A 22,736-nucleotide genomic window follows, 5' to 3' on the forward strand; every position below is an offset into this window, starting at 1 on the left:
ACACGGTGTGCACTTAGGAAACATTATCCCTCATCAATGATTGGATAATTGCCTCTTCCCCCCCCCCAAAAAAAGGGGTTCGTGCAAGGTAAAAGTCGTTTCTAGTGGAGATAATTATTAATTATTGGCACGTATTGACCTTTAGTCCAGGATGAGGTATCTTACAGCTGTCCAACAGCCAAGGATGTTAATAAATAATGATATCAGTAGGCAATTTGTAATGATTAGTATCGGTAGGCTTCTGGAATTTTGTTTGGTTTTGACAGGAAGAATTGAAAGTTTGAAAAAGCTTTCCTGTTAAAGGTGTGTCTGGCGGTTTTGACAGTGCAACAGCATGGGTTGTTCAGCACCTTTGCTTGTCGTTTCTTTGTTTTTCCTTGTTTAAATGGTTCATTCCTGTTTCATGTAAATGTATTTATTTATTATAAATGTTTGCTGATATTCCAAATCAGTGTGATAAATTGAGGGTGTGATTCTGTCCCCTTGTTTTTTTGTTGGGCTCAGAAAACTGTGTCCCTTCTTTCCGAATTTTTAAGCATTTTTGAGAAATTTACCCTTCTTATGCCTGACACCTTGTTTGGTATTCTTTTGTGCCTACTTTATCCAACCCTATATCACTGCTCACAGAAAATATGTCATCGCACAGAAAATGACCGCCATCGGTGCCGAACATGTTGACACTACATTTTAGAGTTAGCAGTCGATAGTATTTGTTTTGCTATGTGATGTATGAGTACCATGTTGGCAGTGTCATCTAAGAAGAACCACCTGCAATTTTATATCTGCTTCTCAACGTGTCATGGGTACATGAACCCCCTCATGTGGATGGGATGCAAAGGCTTGAGCAATAGCTTAATTAAATTTTTATTTGACTTGGTATCGAGTGCAGCCATTAAAGATTTAGTGTGATGCGAAGAAGTCTAGATCCAGTTGAAGTCAGTGCTATGTAGCTGTACATGTACAGTGCATGGGAAATGTATGCTGTTAAGATTAAGGGGAGGGGGGAATAGATTCAAACATTCCTTTTGAAAAGAACTGTTACTTCTTGGGTTTAGTTTACCCCGCCAACAGATACAACTGAACAGTGGCCTAGCCATGGGGGGGAGGAACGTGCCCCCCACAAATTCCCAGTGCCCTCCCTAGGTCCCCCGTCCCACTGAAAAAAAAAAACAGATGAAAGGATATTGAACAAGGCTAACAAAAGCTTGCCCCCAAAAAGCACACCACTGAAAGCTGGTGCCACCCCCCTAAGATGCTGGTGCCCCCTTTGTGTCCACACTAGTAAAATCCTAGCTACACCACTGCAACTGCCAGCTGTAATACCAAGTAAGACTCATCTATCAAGGAGTACAGTGTATAAGGTACAATATTACTTGCCAGCTCCTATAGAATTAAGTGGGTTAGAGTGCCATACGAGTACATGAGTGCATGTTCACAATCTATGCACAAGTACATGTACATCAGCACTGAAGATGCTGAATGGCTGGTGGATCAGCCTCAGTGTCAAGTATGCTTGACAGTGGTGGGGACACCTTCCCTCATGGAAAGGGGATTGAAGCCAGGAAGCCTGTGGAGATGGTCAGTGTGTTGACCTTGTATTGCCCGCCGTACACATTTTGCATTGGAGGAAATATTGCTTTATGGTGAGGCCTGTCACCGTTTTGCATAGTCATGAAACAAATGACAGTCAGTACTTCTGGCTTTTCTCTGTATATTAAAAGTCGGCCAATTTATTTTGCCCTTTCCAAAAGTGATATTTTTGGCCAAAAATAATACTGTTGATAAAGAAGTGAGAGCATCAGCCCAGGCAGGCTACAACCCTGGACAAATCTCATTGGAACGTGCCTTCCCCCTCGCCCCCTGTCAATGTTGTTTTTCATTGGGTTAGTTAGGCCAATCTTGGGCCAATAGATGACCGTAGCATTGAACGGGGGGAGGGGATCTTTTCACCGCGCTTCCCACAAGGTGTTCCAACTATTTTGTCCAGGATTGTAGTTCAAAGCAGTGGTGCAACATTCTAGAAATCACCGATCCCAACCGTGGTTCATTTAATTTGTTTTGTTCGACCACAAATTAAAAATGGTAGCATTAACCATTTTTGTCATGTGGTTTTTATATGATGAAGACCAATTTTTCTTTCCGAGAACTGGTCAGTGACGTAGAGAGTCTGTACACTTCCACAAAATGGAACCAGATATAAGGATCATGCTTTCTGGAAGTGGTAGCATCAACCACAATCCCTTGCCTGTTTGTGCAGGACAGTCAGGTACTGTCTAACGAGACCACACTACAACCAGATTCAAAAGAAAGATAGAGAAATGGGGAAAGACATTAAAACAAGTTTGATCATAGAGCAAGGAAACAGATCAAACTGGTCCCGTTGAGCTTTGTTGTACAGGAAGGAAGTTTGCACTTGGTTGTCCAGGATGAACCAAGTAGAAACGAGGATTGTTTTGACTGATAAAACAACCGGTGTGGGGGACAGCGTCATGCAAACAGGATGCAAGGTCAGTGTGTCCTGTTGTTGAACGACAGAGACATGGTATGACCGGGTTGGAAGCCTGGGTGAGGCTGGGACACTTCCAGTGCGGTGCGACAGAGATGCTCCTGTCAATTCCACTACAAAATGGTGTTACCAGGTTTTTGTTTGTTTTGCTGCCATACTGAAATAGTGATGCCAGGGTTGCATCTTCTGTGTAGTAACTGTCACTACATTTTACATGGCTTGCTCACAAGCCTTGGACAGGGAAGAATGCATTGTATGCAAACACTCATGCCGGAATTTGTATCCTAGGTTGTGGAGACATGGCTTTGTTCCAGTGTATTTGTATGCCATTAAGTATACATGATCAATTTTCAGCTGAATGGGTACAATACTGTAGAATCAGTTTTGGTGCGATGTGGCAATGGCACACATGTGTCATTCATTATGTGTTACAAAAGATGAACATGCGCCGTGTTCATACACAGAATTTGGGACAGAGCAGGGGTGTATATCCAGGTTTTTCTGGATAAATGGAGAACAGAAGAATACAGGAAATTCTGAAACAAGTGTATTATGTAAATTAATAGTCCCACATTTTGAATGGGAAAAAAGAGATCAGCTGAAGCGAGTGATTCCATAAACTGTAAAACATGGTATTCAGACTAGAATAAGGAAATGTGCTTTCCTACTGTTTCTTTCCTGATTGACCTTCCATCTTTAATAAAAGAAGCTAATTGGGGTGTTGTCTCTTTTCTTTCTGCAAGGATTTTTCTCTCATTTCTGAGGCAGTTAATGCTGCACACGTTGTAAATCAAAGAATGATATCCAAAAATCATTCACCCTTGTCTCGCTTCGGAAGACCGTATTGAGTGTCTCACTTTCCAGGACAGGCAACATTTTGGATAGCAATACCACCTTTCCCCTGCCCACACCTTTGGTGCACATGGCAACCCGTTGCCTAGTTTTCACAGCTGCGTTTGTAATAAGTACATGCACTTTCCAGCAAGCAGATGCAAAGTCATTTTCCTGTACACTGTGAACAGGAATAGGAACGATTTTAAAATCACTATTCATTAACTAAAAGAATCTTTTTTTAATCTCATGAGTCAGGTGTTTTGCTGAGAAGTACATGTATTCAGTATTCACTAGACTAACTGTCATGGCTACTGGGTTTGCAAAACTGAAACTGGAATGGGTCATGTGCTTCATCTTCCCTCTTTATTTCCATTTTAATGCCGCTCTGCAAATAACATTGATTTTGAATACATTGAGCCAATAAAAACACCAGAATAGAAACCAACCATCAATTGTGCAGGTTTTTAACCAAAAGTGAATAAGGGTTGAATTCCCTGTTGACACTCAGGACTCATGGCATGGGTCTCCTTTCAGTGGAGAGCCAAGCACTTCACATTCCATGCCCAGCATTAAGAAGATTAATTCAAGAAGCCGGGAGTGTCGATTAAAGACTTTGGACTGGAAGCCAGCCAAATGGCAACAACAAAAAGGTGATTTGAGATCAATAAATTGATAATTGGCTGTCTGGATGTGAATTAAATGGGCACAAAGCTAAGAACAGCTAAAAGATGCGTCCACATAGGCATATAGATGCGTATGCCAGGCGAGTAAACTTATGACTAGATCAGCACGTGCTTGACTACAGACTACTCAGTAGTGGACAAAAGTTATTCTATTGTATTGTCATTTCTTCTATTTGCTAAAGTGAATTTTCTGGGGAGATTCCATTTTTCTACAAAAAACTTAATTGTTAAAAATGAAACTAGGAAAATGCTTTTAATTCAGTCTTAAAATTTTAGCTTGACTTAGCTGGTTTTATTCTTGTTCTTTTTAAAATGCTTTGTTTTGACATTATATTAATGTTTTCTGCAAACTGTGGACATGATTGTTGTCTATTTGTAATAATGATGTGGATGATTAAACTTGTGGACTTTGCATCATGTCTTCACCAGCAAATGTTTAAATGAAGATAAAAATCTGTATATTTGGTACAAACACAAATGCATCCTTCTGGCTTACCGTAGCTGGTGCACATTGCAAAACTACCTTAAATTTCACGGGTTTTGTCCATCATCAACGGCAGCAGCTAATTTCATGAAACATGGCATAACTTTGAACCATGCATAAATCTTGCGCTCAAATTTATGGCGTAGCTGCACAATTTGCTTACTTTCCATTTCACTAAAAGCTGTGTAGCAGCGCCACGTTTGAATAATATTAAATATCTTGGATGAAGACAAAAATGGCTTTTACAATGGCTTTTCCTTTCCAATATAACAGCAGTCATCAAACAGTCACTGAATCACATCTGCCTGCTAGTTTGAAGAAGTTTTTGTCTTTTCTTCGTTGGAACTGGACAAAAAGTCTCACAGTTTTCTTACAGCCAAACAAGTTTATTATTACCTTCTGGAACAAAGTTGTTCGTTTCTTGTTTAATCCTTAAAAAGTTCAGCAATGATGAGGCATAACCAGTCCCGATAAGCAAGTCAAATAATTCATTTTCGTTTTGTCTGGTGCAACTTACGCCACCTAAAATGACTTCTTAAGTTACACCATAATTTGTTGCGTAAGTTTCGTGAAATTGGTCTTAATTTGTTGCATAACATACGCAATAAAATATGGCATAAGTGGAATTACGCCATTGCCTAAAGTTTCATGAAATTGGCTGCTGGTTATACAATGTACCATACTTTAATAGCCTGTGAGAACAAATTCACCGCATACAGTGTACATGTAGGTTACCCATGTCGGATTTAAACTTTCAATGCCCTGATTGTGGGCTCAACAAATTCATCTCCCAATTTACAATGTCATCAATAATCAGTGATTCACAACTTGAATTCACTAGCTAAATGTTATTTCTTCTACTGTGTTAATGACAGTGCTGTCTTGTGCACCTCAAGCGGTTGAAACTGTAGGAATTTTTTTTTACCCCATTTGCAGAAAATGCATGGAATTTGTTTCTTTTCTGACATACCTTTTTATCATTGCAAATTACTTTAAATGTTGCGGGCAGTTTTTACCCTGAGAGAAAAGTGTCAGCAGTTAATTTATTCCCCTGTTTTTATTTTAAAGTTTTCGTGCTGATGTGTAAATGTACCACGGAAGACATTTTCCCCTTGATACACTTTGCCCCCAATACTACTGGTATTTACCAGTAGTATTGGGACTACTGGTATTTACCAGTAGTATTGGTCTAATATGGACTGTACATGTACTTCACCCTTCCTCCTAATTATCGATTCCAGGGTGTAATGAACGGCAGGGCATGGTGGGTGGTAGCATTCACCCTCCTTACAGTGCATTCTAATTGATATCCCTCCAAACATTTGCCTCAGGCTATGTATCGACTCATCCGAGAGTAGCTCGCACCCCTAGCCCTCACTTCTCTTGGTCCTTTTTATGGGCCTCTCACCTCTTTAGTTTGGAGCATCCTGTTAAGCCAATGCTATGGCTTGGCTACATCTATTTATGCATGTCCCCCAGCCACATACTGTATTTCCAGTTGGCAAAGATCTAGACCTAGCCCCAAACAACAGATTTTCAGACAGCTTTTCTTTCGTAATGGTTTTTACATTAGGGGCTTAGTCGAACTTCCCAAGGCAAAAACAAGGAGATTCGTTGAATTATGCATTAAGCTCAATCGTTCTGTTTTGCCAATAGCCAACATAGCATGTCAAGCTAACGGAAACGCAATCTGTTTCCTTCTTATCCTGTCTACTTAAATGTAAAGAGTACCTGGTGTCGACCACAGTTTCAATTTACAATTTGATGAGACCGATCGCTTACATCCCACCCCTAGACGACCAGTATAGACATATATGTACTAGGATGCTACCGTGTGTTGGCTACGGAAAACAAGTGGGATCTGGATACCTTGTATGAATAAAGAATGTAAGATTCAATGGATGATCCAGTGCATATGGACCAGATAGTTTGTCAAATCAAATTCTTTGGGGGATCTCAGTTCTGATGATGCAGGTCAAATGGTGAATAACTTGCGATGCAATATCACACTCCAGTATGCAACAATCCAACGTCCACTTGTAATGAAGAAGTTTTGTTCAAGCCATGAATAATTGATGCAGTGTCCCACTAAAGTTAAAGAAATCCGTCAATATTTTACCTGTCGTTTCCCATGTAATCCGGAGCGTAATCCCCACGGAGTCAAACACGAAGTCCGTGAACTGAAAGGCAGGCAATTAAGGAGGATCTTAATGGGCAAGTTGGACTGGAAGGTTCCTCTGACAGTCCTCCCTTTCTCCTGCCTGGAGGGGTGTCATTGTGAAGGGTCACAGTTAGCTATTTATCAGGCAGTCTTAACAATAGTTTTGACAGCCAAGCATAGTCCTGCAAAGTAGAAGGGAGTATAGTGCTGAGTACAGCCCTGGATAATAGTTTAGATTGCTAACATATATACCCCACTTCCTTTCGAGGTAGTTTCCAGATATGGCAATGCTGTTGAGGCACCTTTTGTTTCTACAATTTCACTGAAAGCCTGTGATGGAAATTAGCAAGTTTTTTTGTTTAAACTTGTTCATGTGTATGATGCATTGCTTGGCATGTTTGGATTTCTTTTTACAACTCAAATGTTCTGTTTATTCTTATAGAAAAAATGAAAAATGGACCTCATTATATCTTTAGACGTTCAGCTGATTTCAAGAAACTCTACACAATGGCTTAACTCCACTTAGGCAACATTATTTGTATTGCGTAAGTTGCGCAACAAATCAAGACCGATTTCACGAAAATTACACACTGGTTGAGTCAGCGACTTGTGCAACATATTCTGGCATAACTTACGTAGTCATTTTAGGTGGCGTAAAGTGCACCATCAAAGATAAACAATTTGACTAGCCTATCATGTTCAGTTAAGCCTCATCGTTAAACTTAATAAGGCTTATACGAGAAAAAAACAACTTTGTTGTAGAAGGTAATAAGAAACTTGTTTTTCTGTGAGAAAACTGTGAGATTTTTTGTCCTGTTCCCATGAAGAAAAGATGAAAACTTTTCAAAATGGCGGGCTGAGATGATTCAATGACTATTTTATGACTGCTGTTGTAGTGGTAAGGAACAGCTGTCATGAAAGCCGTTTTTGTCCTTGTCCAAAAAATTCACTATTATTAAAACGTAACGTAAGTATATTGCCCAGCTACAGCATAAGTTTGTGGCACAAGGCTTACGCTTGGTTCAAAGTTATGCCACATTTCGTGATATCGGCTGCTGGGTCCTAACTTTCCAAATTCACTGTCTTAATTCCACCATTTAATAAAGCTTTTCACAGCATAGAAATGTATATCTGAATTCTTTTTGTGCTTCTGTTTCAGATAAAATTCTTCTGGCAGATGAAGAGTGCCCTTTAGATATCGCAGTCAACAGTGGTCACAACGTGCGATTTGTCCTAAAGATGGAGCCTCATCAGCAAGACAACCAACATACTGCACAGCATGCCTCAGGCAATCCCGGCAGCGCAGCCGCTCAGCACAAATGTCTCTCGCAGTTCTTTGGCGTGAAGAGTGCCGACCTGACCGTGCCATATTACACAGGCTCGGTCGCCACGAGCCCCATCTCCAAAGCCAAGCTGGGGTCGCCGTCACTGTCATCCAGGGTCAGCAAGAAGCTGGGCTCAGCGGACTCGGCCAGTCTCAGCAGCAACGGTAGCACCAACAGCAGCGGCCCACCATCGGGCAGTTATAGTAAACGGTCCTACAGTGCAGGCAGCATCGGAAATGGGGGCATGCCAGGCTTGCTGCTCAAGGCTGAAACACCCACCTTCATCAGGAGGTTCCAATCCAGGGAAAGAACCTTAAGGAACTTCATCAAGAAGGATAAGGGAAGTTCAAGGAAGATGCCCTCCAAGGAACTGAGCCCAAAACACAGGTCCCGGGCCAAGTCCCTGTCCAGCGTGTTTGAGAAGGGTTTTACCCTCCTTAAGAAAGATGACACCTTGAATCCAGCCAAGGAGGCAGATGCTGAAGATTCATCTCCAGGCTTGCTGAAGATTTTTGGTGACAACATCTGCCCCAACACAACCTACAAGAGTGTCTTGGCCTCGGCACAATCATCAGCAGTTGCTCTCATCAAAGTGGTACTTGAGCGTTTCTCATTGCCCATCGACACCTTTGGGGAGTATGTTCTTTGCGATGTCATTGGCAACTATAAGGCCAACCCAGAGAAGTCCTCTCGAGTTCTTGGGATCTCTGAAGACTTTGAGGAAAAACAGGAATGGATGACCGAGTGCATGAGGGTCATAGGAGACAACGAGAGACCCCTAGCCATTAAGTCCTACTGGAAGCCGGAAGTGGGCTTTGCTAGAAGATTTGAGATCAGACGCCGCAGCGACATTGCCGTCCCAGATGCTGACACGATTACACTCGGCATCAACCTGAACGCGAAACGGCTGCAGATGTCCAGAGCAAATCGGGCATCTGCAGGTGCATCCCTGGCACGCTTTCTAGAAGAACAGGACCAGACACTAGGGGATGTGTCATCATGCTCTAAGCGGGCAATCATGTCAGAGGAGCCTCCGAGGCAGATCTCCCAAGGCCAGTCAGAGCGGGAGGAGACTGAGAGCAGCGATGAGCAGCTGCCTGCACCCAGCCTTCTGCCCCCACAGGACTTCCCCTACTTGCTGACCCTCCAGGGCGACAACCCAGACTCTGATCAGATTCTGTATCCCCTGGATAGTGTTTCCTGTCTCGTCGGGCATGCCTATGACTCCAGAGCAAAGGCAGATGTGGAACTGGATTCCACAAATGTTAACCGGGAGCACTGTCGAATCCTGACACAGTACATTACAGTTGGCAACAATCCCTTTGACATGTCTGTTGAGCCCATTGGAGAATCCAGAGTCCTCATAAATGGTGTGCCAGTTTCTAAAAGAACCGAACTAATCCATGGGGACATGATTGGCATCGGTGATCATTACCTCTTCCTGTTGAAAAAGCCACTTGCCCAGACAGCCAATGAATCTTCACTGATGAGACTGTTATCCCTTGCCAACCAGTCAGATTCCTCGACCCATTTGTCCGGCAGTCCAAATTCGGAGATGACTTCTCAACCAAAGTATGCAAGTCTGCACATAGCAACCAAGGCTAAGGAATACTCAACCGACAGCCAGAGACTCAAGTTGTCCTACCCGATGAGAAGAGAGGACGAGTTACTGAGTGAGATTGCATTGCTCTTCCCAGGGTCTCTTGCTGTCGATGAGCGTAAAGAGTTCACCCTCTCACTGTCGTACCTGGCCTGTATGTGCGTGGAACACTCAGCCTACAACTTCCGCCAGGAGAGGACCAAACGACTGATGATGAAAGTGGCCTCTCTGATTCAAGCACTGGCCTGGGTAAGGTTTCTCTTGACAGTTAACTTATCTGGAGTGATTTCATGTTTGGGGATAGGCATGAGTTCATTCACAACTAGCAACTTCTTTAAATACCGGTAAACTGTATTTACGAGGTTTACAATACCGATGAACTTACTCATCCTCAACAAATTTTTTTCATATAAAGTTGGCAACGTTTATTTTTTTGCTGCATATTTCTGTGAAAAATAGACACTTTATGAAAATTGCATTGGAAGACCATGATCAGAATATCAACTGCAGCTCAAGCAAAGACACGTAGACTCAGCGGTCCCAAATCTCTCCTTTGCGTGCCCCTTGCAAAGCTTTTCATAAAGACCACTGATTTTAATATTAATATTGCACGACCTTCATGAAAATGATCGGTTGTGCATTACATGTTCATAGCATTAAATACCAAAGTTATGAAAGAGAAACCACTAACTGCGATCCCTCAACGTGCCTTTTATTTCCTAGCACAGGCAGCCCTCGAGCTGGTATCAAATCAGCTTTCAAATATGGTGAGCTCTCATGGTTGGGTCCTACATGTAGTCATCACCACAAAATTTACCCTTGAACTTCTTTTACTAAGTTTGAACTCATTGTTTCCATCATTCGTGTCTTCACTTGTGTTTTTTTAATTGGTGAAAATAGATGACATGCGGTTTTTGTCATTCGTTCTTCCATTCAATCCTTTTCCCACAGTTTCCATCAAAATACCCCAACAGCCCCTTGGCACTGTTTTTCCCCCTTGTCGGCAGCATAAGACCCTTTGTCAAGCCTAATGGCCTGCACAATGTGCCGTTACTGTCCCCTGTGTACTCCGTGTAATTGGGATATTAATTATAGACAACCTGTGCGAGGGCTCCTTGGCAGCTAGTCCCCATGAATGTTTCAGCAGCCAAGCCATGACATTGTGCACAGGGAGTTGCCAACGGCTCACCTTTTTTTGTGCCCATTAAAAATTTACTGGCTGAAAATGTTGCCACTGTAACAGGTTTTTGTCATGGCTTGTCACTAGTTATCCAGTGCATAACATCCTGGTGGATGGAGATAAATGGGTACGCATCTCAGTATTTTCCAGCATGCACTCGTTATTTTTTCTTTTACCAGGGCCGTTCTTTTTCACTATAAACACCTTTTGACTAATGTCACAATAACATCAGTAAATGTGTCACCATGAATCTAAACACCTACATGTATTTTCTGATACGTTTCACTGAAAATTGATGCTGAGCACCCTTCCCCCAACCCCAACATTTTTTTTTTTCATTTGGGGGAATGAAGATTTTTTTTGAGATGGAATTTTGAAAAAGGTGTATAGCACACAGAGTATTAAAACTGTGTCTCCCATTGCCAGTGCTTTTTGGACTCCATTTGAAAAACACACTGCAGGTTTAGAACATCATTGGGATTGAAACGTCCCAACAGGTGACAATTAATTATTTATGAGAGTCTATTCAATCATTCATGAGGCTTCAGGCTATCTGCCCTACCCCCCACACCTTGTGTGCTTTGGATATTGATTTTTATATGGATGGCCGTTCCTGAGGGGGGGATTTGCAGGGAGTTTGACCACAGGTTCCTAATCCCTTTGCCAGTCAGCCGAAGTGCATCTGCCTGTGACCACTTGTCAGAATTGAAAAGTGGGATCTGCATGCACACAGATCGAAAGAGGATGTGTGTTTGTTTACAGAGGAGGGGGCGGGGCGTCGTATGCCTGCAGGTTGTGTACAACGTTGCAAGCTTTATCCACATGCCCCAAAAGTTTAAGCTCCAAACAAAAACCTCAATCGTCTTGAAATCGAGTGATACGTGTTCCTGTTCTTCCTGGGACTTTCTTCCTTGGACAAAACTTCCTTTTGTCTTCAGCAGTTTCAGTGTCTTTGCGAATGTTTTAACATTCGATTCTGAGATGCATTATTGCCAGTTTTATTAAATTGTGGGGAAACCCGGGAAAATACAGCTTACCGTTTACACAAGCTTTGATTTAACTTCTTGGCTAGGGTGAATTGTTCTATGAAAATCCCACAAAGATTCCTGGAAATGAATGAGAACATTTTTGTTGTTGATTTGGTTTTTTCTTGTTTATATAGTGGTGAAGTTAATGTTAATCTCTTGCATATTACTGGAAATGCTTTCAAATTTCTTGCAAGTTTAGAATTATAGTATCTCTTTCCCACATCCATTTCTGTTTAGGACAAGACCAAGGAAATGGCAAGAACTCAACCAGAAAAGTAAGATTGCTAAATTAACGTCTTCTTAAACTGAAAGTCCAGAAAATAGTCAGTTGGAAATTTAACTTGAGATGGTTGTATAAGTAACTTCAAGTTAAAGCATGGTACCTTGAGTGTCCCAGGAAGGAGCAAGGGGTGTGATTGCTCCCCCCCCTGCTGGTTTAAAAAAAAAGACATAACGGTACATGTATATGAAAAGGACAAATGCAAAACAAATATAAGAAAAACAAAAGAGATGAAAGAGGATTAAGATCACCAAGTTGCCAAGGAAAAATCCTCATAATTGACCCTCTAGCCATTGTAATTTTTTTTATAGCTGATGAATGTTTTGCCCCCTGCAAAAAATGGTTTGTTCCATATCAGTTTTATTTTTCTAGTAATCAAACACAGCAATGCGGCAAACTTGTCAACTGATATTTATATTCAACAGTTGATAGTCAGTGGCCATTGTATTGTTTTTGAAGATGCTAAGACCTCCTTAGCTGTCCTCTTTCACAGTGGGGGAGTCTGGGTGGTGAATTCCATCTACATGTAGATTGGCGTGTGGATTTGGTTTTTAGTCCCTACTTGATTCCGAGGATTCTCCGGAACATTTACCCAGGGCTTTCCTTTCACTTCTAACACTGACCATTTCTTCATTTTCTTTTGTATCATCGCTTCATCTTGTAATTAGAACTTTATGTGCCATTGGATGAATGGAAATAAACAAATGCTTTCTTTCTCCCCCCCCTCCCACACACCTTCTCCCTTTAGACCAACTGACGTCCAGACAGCCGTGGGGGCGCTCCTCCCCGACCTCAGGGTCATCGTCTGTCTCCTCACCAATGCCCTGGAGGTCCTCAACTTCCTTCAGGCCAGCATGGGAGACTACGTGGCCACGTGCCAGGGCAGCGAAGCCAAGCCGAGCCAGCTTGACACAGACCAGGATGAAGTGGGGGGCAACCTGGGGATAGAAGACGAGGCGCTGGTGGAGCTGGAGGAGGTGGTGATGTACACCTTTCAGCAGATGGTCTACTACCTGACCAAGGTGAGAAGGACCTCTGCATGCACCTGTTCCTCACCTCTGGGCAACTCACCCAAGTGGATACCAAGTCAGAGCTGCAGCTTGTTTGTCACAGTAGTGGTGGAATAATCTTAGGTCCACTTTGCAAGAGGGTACTGTGCATGTACTTTAATAGTTGGATTACGAATGTGTTGGCTTGGAATCACACAGTTTCCGAGAAAATATATGAGAAAACTCCACTTTTTCTATTCTCAACAAGGGATTTTTATTATTTGGGAAAGAAATTGTAATATTTCTCCCGATGCAGTGTTTTCAGTTAAATAAAATGCCCTGAATGCCATCTATGTACAATGTATAGTGGTATCACTGGTCTCCTGCTAAACTTAACGCCGAGTAATTTGCTTTATGTGCATAATTTAGGGTTTTATTTTATTTTTTAGTCTGACTGCACACCCTTCCAAAGATAATCATCCAACGTATCAAAAAATTCTGGCCTAACAGATCTTTATGAGAGACTGATTGTGAAATAGCTCCCTCTGTGGTTGACACATGGAGTTGATAAACCAGACAGGCTCTATTTGCTGTCACCGAAGTTCAAGTTACTCAGATCACTGACGTATTAAGGAAAATATTAACAAGGGGCTTGATCTTTTTTACTTTGTGAAAAACGTCCTGTTGAAGAAAACAAATTTTAAAACATCTACAAGAGACCAAGAAGAGCGCCAAAGTATTTCTTGTTTCCTTCAGAATTTCGTCAGCATTAAATTTCTGTGTATGCCAGTTTTGATTTAATTTTGTTGAATCACAAATCCACATTATATTTGCAGACAGACCCGAATCCTGCTAAAATACCTTTTTGAGTTCAGTGCATGGCAGTAATTTTTATTGAAATCCTAACGGACTCCAGCATTTCAGCGTATTAACCCAAGACAATCATCCCGAGGGTTTTGAATGGTGTCCCATCCATTCAAATGTGGCAATTTGGAAGATTGAATACTCAAATTCCTGGACTGCAGAAGGAATTGCCTGGAGACGTACTGGAAATTAACAGATTGACTGAAATCAGCTGCCTGAGGCGAGCAAAGAGATTTGACCTGGATGCCAGGAACTGCCCTGGATATCCAGGGAGGGCTGAAATCCGTACTGACAATTTTCAGATTTCCGTTGCATACCTGGTCGCCAGTTCTCTTGATTTACAGTCACACGACAGTGTTTTTCTTTTCGCACCCAACAACAATGTGTGTAATGTCAATATCCACTTTGTGATGTAGATTAAACAATAGGGAAATGTGGCAAGAAGAAACACCTTGTGAAAAGTCCACTTTGAGTACAAACACGCAGGTGATCTGGTTTAAATCCTCTAGTGCTATAAATGTATATAATTGGCATTGATTCTTGTCACCTAAGCTGTAACATTGACACTTCTGTTTTACTCACATGATCATATAGTCTACTTCAAAAATGTCTGAAATGAGAGACCAATTGAGAATTTGATCAAATCTCAGTTTCTCTTTAATTGTGTAAATTTTGATTTTATGTAATCAGTCAGACTTTTTACTGGTCCTTGTTTTCTTCCAAAAGTGCTTCAGTTTTACTCAAGATGCGCTTTTTACAGATACCACTTTTTTTTTTAGAGTTAGTGCCTTTTAATTCATAAAAATTAATCCGTACAACCCCCAAGTTGCAGAGAGTGTGTGTGATTATCAAACTGGAGGAATAAGTTCCTGAATTGGAGACTTAGAGATGCTTGGTGGCGACAAACATATTGGCTCAACGTGACCAGTCCAGTATTGTTAGCATCATTCTGAGCATGTGCACATCAGCTTGAATGTGATAAAAACAGTAGCAAAGCGATCAGCATGTTTGCCACCACCAAGCGTCTTAAAAGTCTCTGGCTTTCATTACTGTGAACGACTGTTTGGTAACACTTTGTCATTGTTGTGATTCAACAGTTACTCATGTCAATCTCTCTCCGCAGACTTTGCACATCGCCATCCCAGACTTCCTGGACACCAACCCATTCTCTGACAATGACGGCGATGACACTGACACCAGAAAGAAGGGCATGGACAGCGTCCTGTCGGTCTTCCAGATGACCTTTGACCTGATGCATGACCTGGCAGTCCACCCAGAGATTATGTCACAGCTGTTTGCGTACCTTTTGTTCTTCACCAATGCTTCATTGTTTAATATGCTCATTGAGAGAGGTAAATTAAGACTGGCCTGTTACCATATGTGACAACAAGGCAACCCTGGAAAACGTTTTACAAAGAAATTCATTTGATAGCTTTGTAATCTTGACTTAATGTTTTGAGCTCCAACTCAGGAAAAGTTTATGGCCTGGACAGATATTGGTTTCAGTGAATCCTGTTGCAAAGTTAAAACAACTATAATGGAATGTCTTTGTCCTTAAAATTGTAACATCGGTACCTACAATTTGCCTTGTATATATTTTAGAAGACTTCAAAGCTTTCAGCTTGAAAATTATGCTAATAATGGAAATCAATAGAAAAAAATGTGTAGGCTTCTTTTATATTCTGTTGGCCTTGTTTTTCTACTGGAAGGTTCAGATGGCAAGTTCTACAAGTGGTCCAAGGGGGCTCAGATTCGGGGCAACCTGGACGTGCTAGAAGCCTGGATACAAGATCACAGCCTGCAGGATCAAGCTAAATTTCTGATCAGGGTATCTATGGCAACTGACTTGCTGGCCACACCCAAAGTACAGCTCATACAGGTATGGGGAATTGCGATGATGAAAAATGCCAATTTTTTTGTGTGGTTCTGTCTCTTTAGATAAGAACCTCACTCTCAAGAAGTCAATTCCTGAATCCTATATTGTACATGTAGAATACTATGTTAACCACAGTGGCATGCCAGATGCAGTTGTTTGTTGACATTGTGTAATGAGCTTTATTTTTCTGTGGTGTATGAGGTTATGCGCCATTTTTTAATATCCATGGCCCAAAAGTGTGACATTTTTTTGTCCCTGTTTCACCTGATCTGAGTAATTTGACATGGAAGTACCGTTACCACTGAAAATTCTTTCAAACTATTTCTATTTGATTTGCAGGTAAATGGCATTAATTCAACACTCTCAAAACTTATAGAGTGCGTTCTGAACTTACAAAATCATATGTCAGACTTGATGGATGTGAACAAAATCAGACCCCTAATTTATAGAATGACCCTTTAAAAAAGGATCTTAGCAGTTTAAGCGAATTTTCAGCATCACATCTTATCTCATCAAACAGACGTGTAGTTTTAGGTTTAGAAACGAATAAGAAATTAGGAATATTAAATTCAATTTAATTATAATATTCACAGCCATTCACCTCTGGTTTGTTGCGTGCATGTTTTACCTCAAATCCCAGGACTAAAGTGGAAACAGCTGATGATAAATTTCGGAAGACAATTGTAAAAAGGGCCTTGTTCTTTACCATCAGAGAGAGTATGAGACGAAGATGTTGGTTTAGTCTTCTTGTGTTTGTGTTTCTTTGCAGGCTGACTGGACCTCCCTTAAGTCTGATTTCTCTGATCTCAACACTGTTCAGCTTCATCACTTCCTGAGCCAGTACCAGCTGGCTGCCAATCAAACTCGTCCTGTACATTGGCTTCCGCCTCCTGAGGAAATGAAGACTGCTACTGAAATAGGTCAGCGTTCATAGTGTCCTAGTGAGCCAGCACGGTATTGCAATCGCTTGTGCCCCAAATGAAGTGCCTGATTGGTCTTTTCATGGTACAATCTGTGCGAGGTCTGGCCTTACACTGACCTGCAAAAGTGTACCTCGTTCTTGAATGACCATGCCCATTTGAAATCCCAATCGGCCTCATTATGAAGGAGTTACCACATCTCTTGAGGAAGGACTCAGTATTGGATCGGGTTTTGTATTTTAACCATGCAAATCCACCCTGAAAACTGTAAAGAGATTAAAAAAGAAGTGGGTTTTTGGATATTTTATAACTTCATTCTGAAGGTAATCATTTTAAGGCAGTCGTTACAAAACTCTAATCCATGGTCTGGTCACTGAGTTTGAACTTTGCTTAATACTTGCTGAACTGACTGTCTGCATTATTTAGTACTTGATGAAATGCACCGAGTGCCCATTGTCACTCGGATGTCTTCATTGCTGAGTTTTAGATGTCCTTGTAGAGATCAACACTCCTCAACAGTGTTTTCATTTTAAAAGTTGGACTTTCAACCCCCAGAATTATGTTGTATTGAAGACCAAAATGAACTACTGCTACATGTGCGCTGTCTTAAAATAGAGAAATAATTTTCATTTTGACAGAAATTTCCCACTGAAACTTGTAAAATTGTAACTTCTACCATCAGTTGCCAAAGTCTTAAGTAATACAATCCAGTAAGAAGATTTGTCAAATTTAGGGTTTTTGTTCTTACTTTGGCAGAAAACCTCTTTGAATCATTTGACAACCACCCAGCTCTGGCACTGCCCAATCATGGCTTCACGTTAGATCTGAGGCAACCAATCACCAGCCAGCATTTTATCGACCAGCTGCAGGAACTGAAGAGACATTTGCCGTACATTACCTTCAGCCCGGGTGAATAACATGGCTTTCACAGATCACAAAATTGCTAAGATATGCACATATTGGTCCCTGAGCACAGAAAATGATTTGTTCATTAAAACCTAACAATTTGCTTGACAAGTCTGTCTTCTTGAAATTTCCATGAGATGTTGTTTATATCTCATGGTGGCTGGAATATGACTTTTTTCAGGAAAAACACGAAAACTGCAGTGAACATCACACTGACAGTAAAAGTCCTTTTTTTTCAACTTGGGACTTTGAGATGCTTGGTGGCAGCAGACAGATCAATTCTTTTAGCATGCTCAGAACTGTGCATTGAAACATGCATTGCAGTGTTAACTGGAATGATACAATTAATGCACAAAATATCAATAATTGTTACTCACAATTCAATGCAAAATTAACCATGCTTTTTGATGAATTTGTTGCATACAAAAGATACAAATGTGAAAAGACAAAACATAACCTTTGGCTCACAAAGGGTCTTTTAAAGTCAATCAGGCGGAAAAATGATACGTATAAGAGCCACCGAAAGAACCTGGGCCAAACTAGTAAAATAAAAAAAAAAGAATTGAAACAGGTTAACAAATATTTTGCGAACTGCGAAGAAAAGGCTTCTCTGCAGCATTTGAGAAGGAAAAATGAAACATAACGAATACATGGAAAATAGTTAATGACATCATGAATAGAAATTTAAAAAAATTCATCAGGTTGTTTTTCATTCGAAGTGAATAGCGTAAACCTAGATGATTTTTTTTTTAGCAACTAATCGCTGAAAACTTTAATAATTTCTTCACAAATATCGGTCTGGAGCTTGCTTCCAAGATCCCACAAGTCAATTCCAATCCCACAGATTTTATAATTGGTGACTTCAATGATTCATTTTTAATGAATCCAATATCTGCAAATTAACTTTTCAAATGCACAGATAAACTACCGTCCAAAAAGAGCCCTGGACATGACAATTTGAGTGCATCCCTTGTAACAAAAATTGGACGTGAAATTGCTTCTCCTCTGTTAAAAATTGTTAACCTATCGTTTTATCTGGAACCGTGCCAAATGACTTCAGAATTGCTAAAGTAATTCCTGTTTTTAAAACTGGTGATCCACAGCTTATATCCAATTACCGTTCTATTTCTGTTCTACCATGTCTTCCCAAAGTCCTAGAATGACTGGTAGCAAATCATCTGGATCCATTTTTAACCAAGTATATCTTAACTAAGTCACAATATGGATTTCGTGAAAACTACTCGACCCGAATGGCTCTAGTTGATCTTGTTGATAAAATTAGTTCATCTTTAGACAAATCTTTCATACTATTGCATTGTTTCTGGACCTGTCCAAGACATTTGATACAATTGACCTTAATATTTTTCTTTCAAAACTAAACAGATTTGGCATTAGAGGAGTGGCTTTGGATTGTTTTAGAAACTATCTTTCTGACCAAAAACAGTTGTCCAATGGAAACATTGCTCATCAACTCTTAAACCTATCAGATGTGGTGTTCCACAAGGATTCATCCTAGGTCCTATTCTTTTCCTCATTTATATCAACGACATTTGTAATTCTTCGAGTTTGGCATCCTTTATATTGTTTGCAGGTAATACTCATATTTTATACAGTCATAATCATTTAAAAGAAGTAGTCACTACTATAAACAAAGAATTAGTTCCAGAGTAACTCTCTTTCTATTAGTGAAAAAAAGACATGTTATATGCTCTGCTCTAATACCGATAGGAATAGTATTATCAATGTATACGTTAATAATTCAAAAATACGTCTAGTAAGTTCTTTCAAGTTTCTTGGTGTTATTATTGATAAAGGTTTAAACTGGAAACTGCACTTCCAGCAGATCCACATGTCAGTTTCACGTATACTAGGGATTTTGTGGAAGCTGAAATATTGCCAACAAATGTACTACTTTCTATTTACAATACCCTAGTTTTGCCCCGTCTTCAGTATGGATTGTTAGTTTGGGAAACTCCCAATTAACCTCTATGAATAAATTATTAATATTACAAAAAAAAATCACTACGGGTCCTAGAGACCATATCAAACCGCTATTCCAGAAACTGAACACCTTATCGTTTTTCAACTTACACAAATATCATCTGGGTATCCCAATGTTTAAATTTGAAAACAATCTTCTAGCCCCTGAAACCAACTCATTGTTTCCGAAGAATACCGAAGTCCACTCATATAATACTAGGTCAGCAGCCAATCTTCACATTGCGAAGGCAAGAACTACAATATTTCTTAAAACAGTTCGACATGAAGGTATTTTGCTCTGAAATAAAATCACGTTGTACTTGATATGTACTTGATTGTTTCACAAGGTCTGTTATTTTGCATCATTAAATTACATAGGCTCTAAGCAGACGGACTTTTAAACAGGGTATTACTCTTTGGCATCAGAACAACTAAGGTTTGCACAGTCTAGAATCAAATCACGGGAGGGGTCCCAGAAGTTGGGAGAGGGGTCACCTCAAGAAAACACAGTTGTTGATGTGTCCAGTTCTTTTTTTTTTTAATGCAAAGCATTCCAAGTAGACAATTTGGACTGTCCATTTCCACATGCGAGCCATTATAGTGTATCCTGTCTTGAGATGATGTGTATGTTCATAAGGGTAAAGTAATAATAGTGAACAGAACCCTGATAGGTATTGTGCCAAGCAAACCACCCCCACTGTCTAGTGGCGTAACTGGGGAGGGGGGCTTGGGCTGCATGTATAGGGGAGCTCCTACCCTACTTCAAGGCCTGAGGCTTTGCTCAAGTGTTTTTACTGTGACCGAACCCACTGAGTTCCCCCTCCCAGAAACTGACGCTCCCCAAGTGCTCCCCCTGTGAAATGCACCCCAGTTTCCCCACTACCATTGTCTGAATGATCGCTGGTAGAATGCATCAACCAAACATTTATCAGTGTGGCCACATTTTTCCACACATTTCTGGTATATGTAACAACAGAAGGTTGTTGATTTAACCCTTCACAAACACACAGGAAGTGAAGATGCAACAGGCAACAGTAGTCTGTCAGTGAATCAACCACCTGCTGAGAAGCCAACCGTTCAGAGGGTACGTACGCCCAGCCCAAGCCGTGGCTACATCGGCCTGCCTGTACCACCTCCACGTACCAAATCCTACAGGTACCCCCTGTCGGACCAGGCTACATCCGTCGAGGTCTTGGAGCGCCCCCTAGAGGTGGTGCTGGCTGCCCCTGTCAACCTGGCCAATACAGTGAAGTTGTCGCCCACGGAAGGGAATTTCCTCTCGAAGGATGACAAAATGAGCCCTCGTGTGTTTGCAGACAAGCCGCTTTCCACGAGCAAGGCAGTGAATGGAGTCTCAAAATCAGAGAGTTGCACAAAGGTTGGTGATGCACCAAACAAGCAGAACAACAAACAAAGTGATCTTTCTGAAATAAGCAGCACGCATGCAGAAAGCAAGTGTACAAGGAGCGTTACTAGCACTCCCACTGTGATCACTCCAGCTGGGACCACTGCAGAGCTAATGAATACAGCCTCAGAACCTACTCATCTGTCGCACGATGTCAGAGTTGTCCAAGTCGAACTGCCAAAGGAAGAAGCCATCGAGAAAAGACTGCAGACTGGGATCGGAAAACGTGCAGATGGTATGTATCAGGTTTGTGACGTGCCATACTAAGCTGGAGTCTCATATAACCAGAGACTTCAATATAATGACAGTCCAGCCTCTCATATCACAATAACTAATAGGCTTAAGTAGCAATGTGTAATATGGTAATTTACTTGGTTACAAAAACCCTAGAGAAAAAAGAATCCTGACTTAGGAACATTTTCTCTCAGTTTAGTAACTCATAGTTAGCACTCCGTTTCTAGTTTTAGATTTTACATATCAAAATGTGGGGGTGGTAATTGGTGGACAGAATTTTCCTTCCTCCCAAGCTATGTTGTGAAACTGCTCCGGTTAGAGACATTCTTAGAATAGGCTATTAACGTTTGTGTTGCTTTTCTTGCCATTTTCAGGTCATTTGGAGGAATTTGAGGAACCTAAGAAGCCCTGCCCAACCCTGTCCTCGTCAGCATCCTCAGTCTCATCCTTTTGCTCATCTACATTGTCTGCAATTGCCACGGAGACGGAGAGATTCCCACAGAGAAAGGATGCGGTGGATGACGTTTTTGTTGTGGACTTGGAAAAAGGAGAGGAGGGGGTGGGGCTTGGGCTCATTGATGGGATGGTGAGTGGCTGTTGTTAATCAACTGCAAGAGGAGATGGGGAAAGGATTGAGCCTGGTCCTATTGATAAGAAAATGAGTGCATGTTATAATTGCTTGTGGAATGGGCGTTGGGGTTCTGAGAAGATAGAGGAAGGGTGTGGCTGGGACCCATTGATGGTGGGATAAATGATGGATCATTTTTTTTATTAAGGTGCTGGTTCTTTGTATTTCCAAACTACCGAATGCAGCACACCCCTTTGCGTTCCCAAGGCATCTTTGTCCGCAAGCTGGTACCTGGCAGCTCAGCAATGCAGAATGGCAGGCTAATAGTTGGGGACCGGATCTTGGCCGTCAATGGCACCAGTCTGGTAGGAGCAGATTACAACAGGTGAGAGACTGCACCAAAAAATTGCCGACGTTACCTGTACAAATTTACATTTTGAATTTGTTTGCTTTTCTTAACACTCAAAAAGCCAGTAAACAGAGCCTGTGTGTACATTTCCATGGCTCTGCTTACTTGAATTATTTTCCTGTAAGCAAAAATTCTGTGCAAACAGATTTAAAGCACATTTAAAAGATTAGCCAAAAATGTTATGTATGAGCATGCATAGTAAGCAAGGAAAGTGTACACATTACTGACATTTATTTGTGTCAAACCTCCATGTGGAACTTTCTATAAGAGGATGACAATAACAGAATGACTTCTACCACAACTTAACGAGCTATACTTGGCTAATGATCATTTTATAGAGGCACACTGTCCTCTTTATTGATTCTTATGTTGTATTTGTAGTCCAGATATCATAATTTTACTAAGATGTGTTGTTCTTACCAACAACTGATTGCTGATAGATAAACTCAAAACCACTCGTAGTCACTTTGGTAAAAAGGGTCACAAGTCGAAGTCATCAACAAA

At 41.0% G+C, this 22,736-nt stretch overlaps 1 protein-coding gene across 6 annotated transcripts in view; it reads left to right on the forward strand.

Moving 5' to 3' along the window:
* The window catches only part of radil (Rap associating with DIL domain), a 35,987-nt gene that overhangs the window by 8,515 nt on the left and 4,736 nt on the right, over positions 1 to 22,736 (forward strand). For 5 of the 6 annotated variants that reach the window (XM_022239831.2, XM_022239833.2, XM_022239829.2 and 2 more), the window contains 10 exons: positions 7,828 to 9,842; positions 12,039 to 12,076; positions 12,830 to 13,103; positions 15,058 to 15,286; positions 15,644 to 15,813; positions 16,580 to 16,730; positions 17,487 to 17,639; positions 20,627 to 21,256; positions 21,630 to 21,841; positions 22,069 to 22,208. In XM_022239831.2, the coding sequence (XP_022095523.2) occupies positions 7,828 to 9,842; positions 12,039 to 12,076; positions 12,830 to 13,103; positions 15,058 to 15,286; positions 15,644 to 15,813; positions 16,580 to 16,730; positions 17,487 to 17,639; positions 20,627 to 21,256; positions 21,630 to 21,841; positions 22,069 to 22,208 (4,012 nt within the window). Of the gene's footprint in view, positions 1 to 3,853; positions 3,991 to 7,827; positions 9,843 to 12,038; positions 12,077 to 12,829; positions 13,104 to 15,057; positions 15,287 to 15,643; positions 15,814 to 16,579; positions 16,731 to 17,486; positions 17,640 to 20,626; positions 21,257 to 21,629; positions 21,842 to 22,068; positions 22,209 to 22,736 lie in introns of those variants that run through there. The other variant, XM_022239834.2, reaches the window with a different exon arrangement.

This window comes from Acanthaster planci, linkage group LG07 (genome assembly GCF_054643075.1).
Source record: "Acanthaster planci isolate LZ-2023a linkage group LG07, COTS_SCS, whole genome shotgun sequence".
In the NCBI taxonomy this organism is placed as follows: domain Eukaryota; kingdom Metazoa; phylum Echinodermata; class Asteroidea; order Valvatida; family Acanthasteridae; genus Acanthaster; species Acanthaster planci.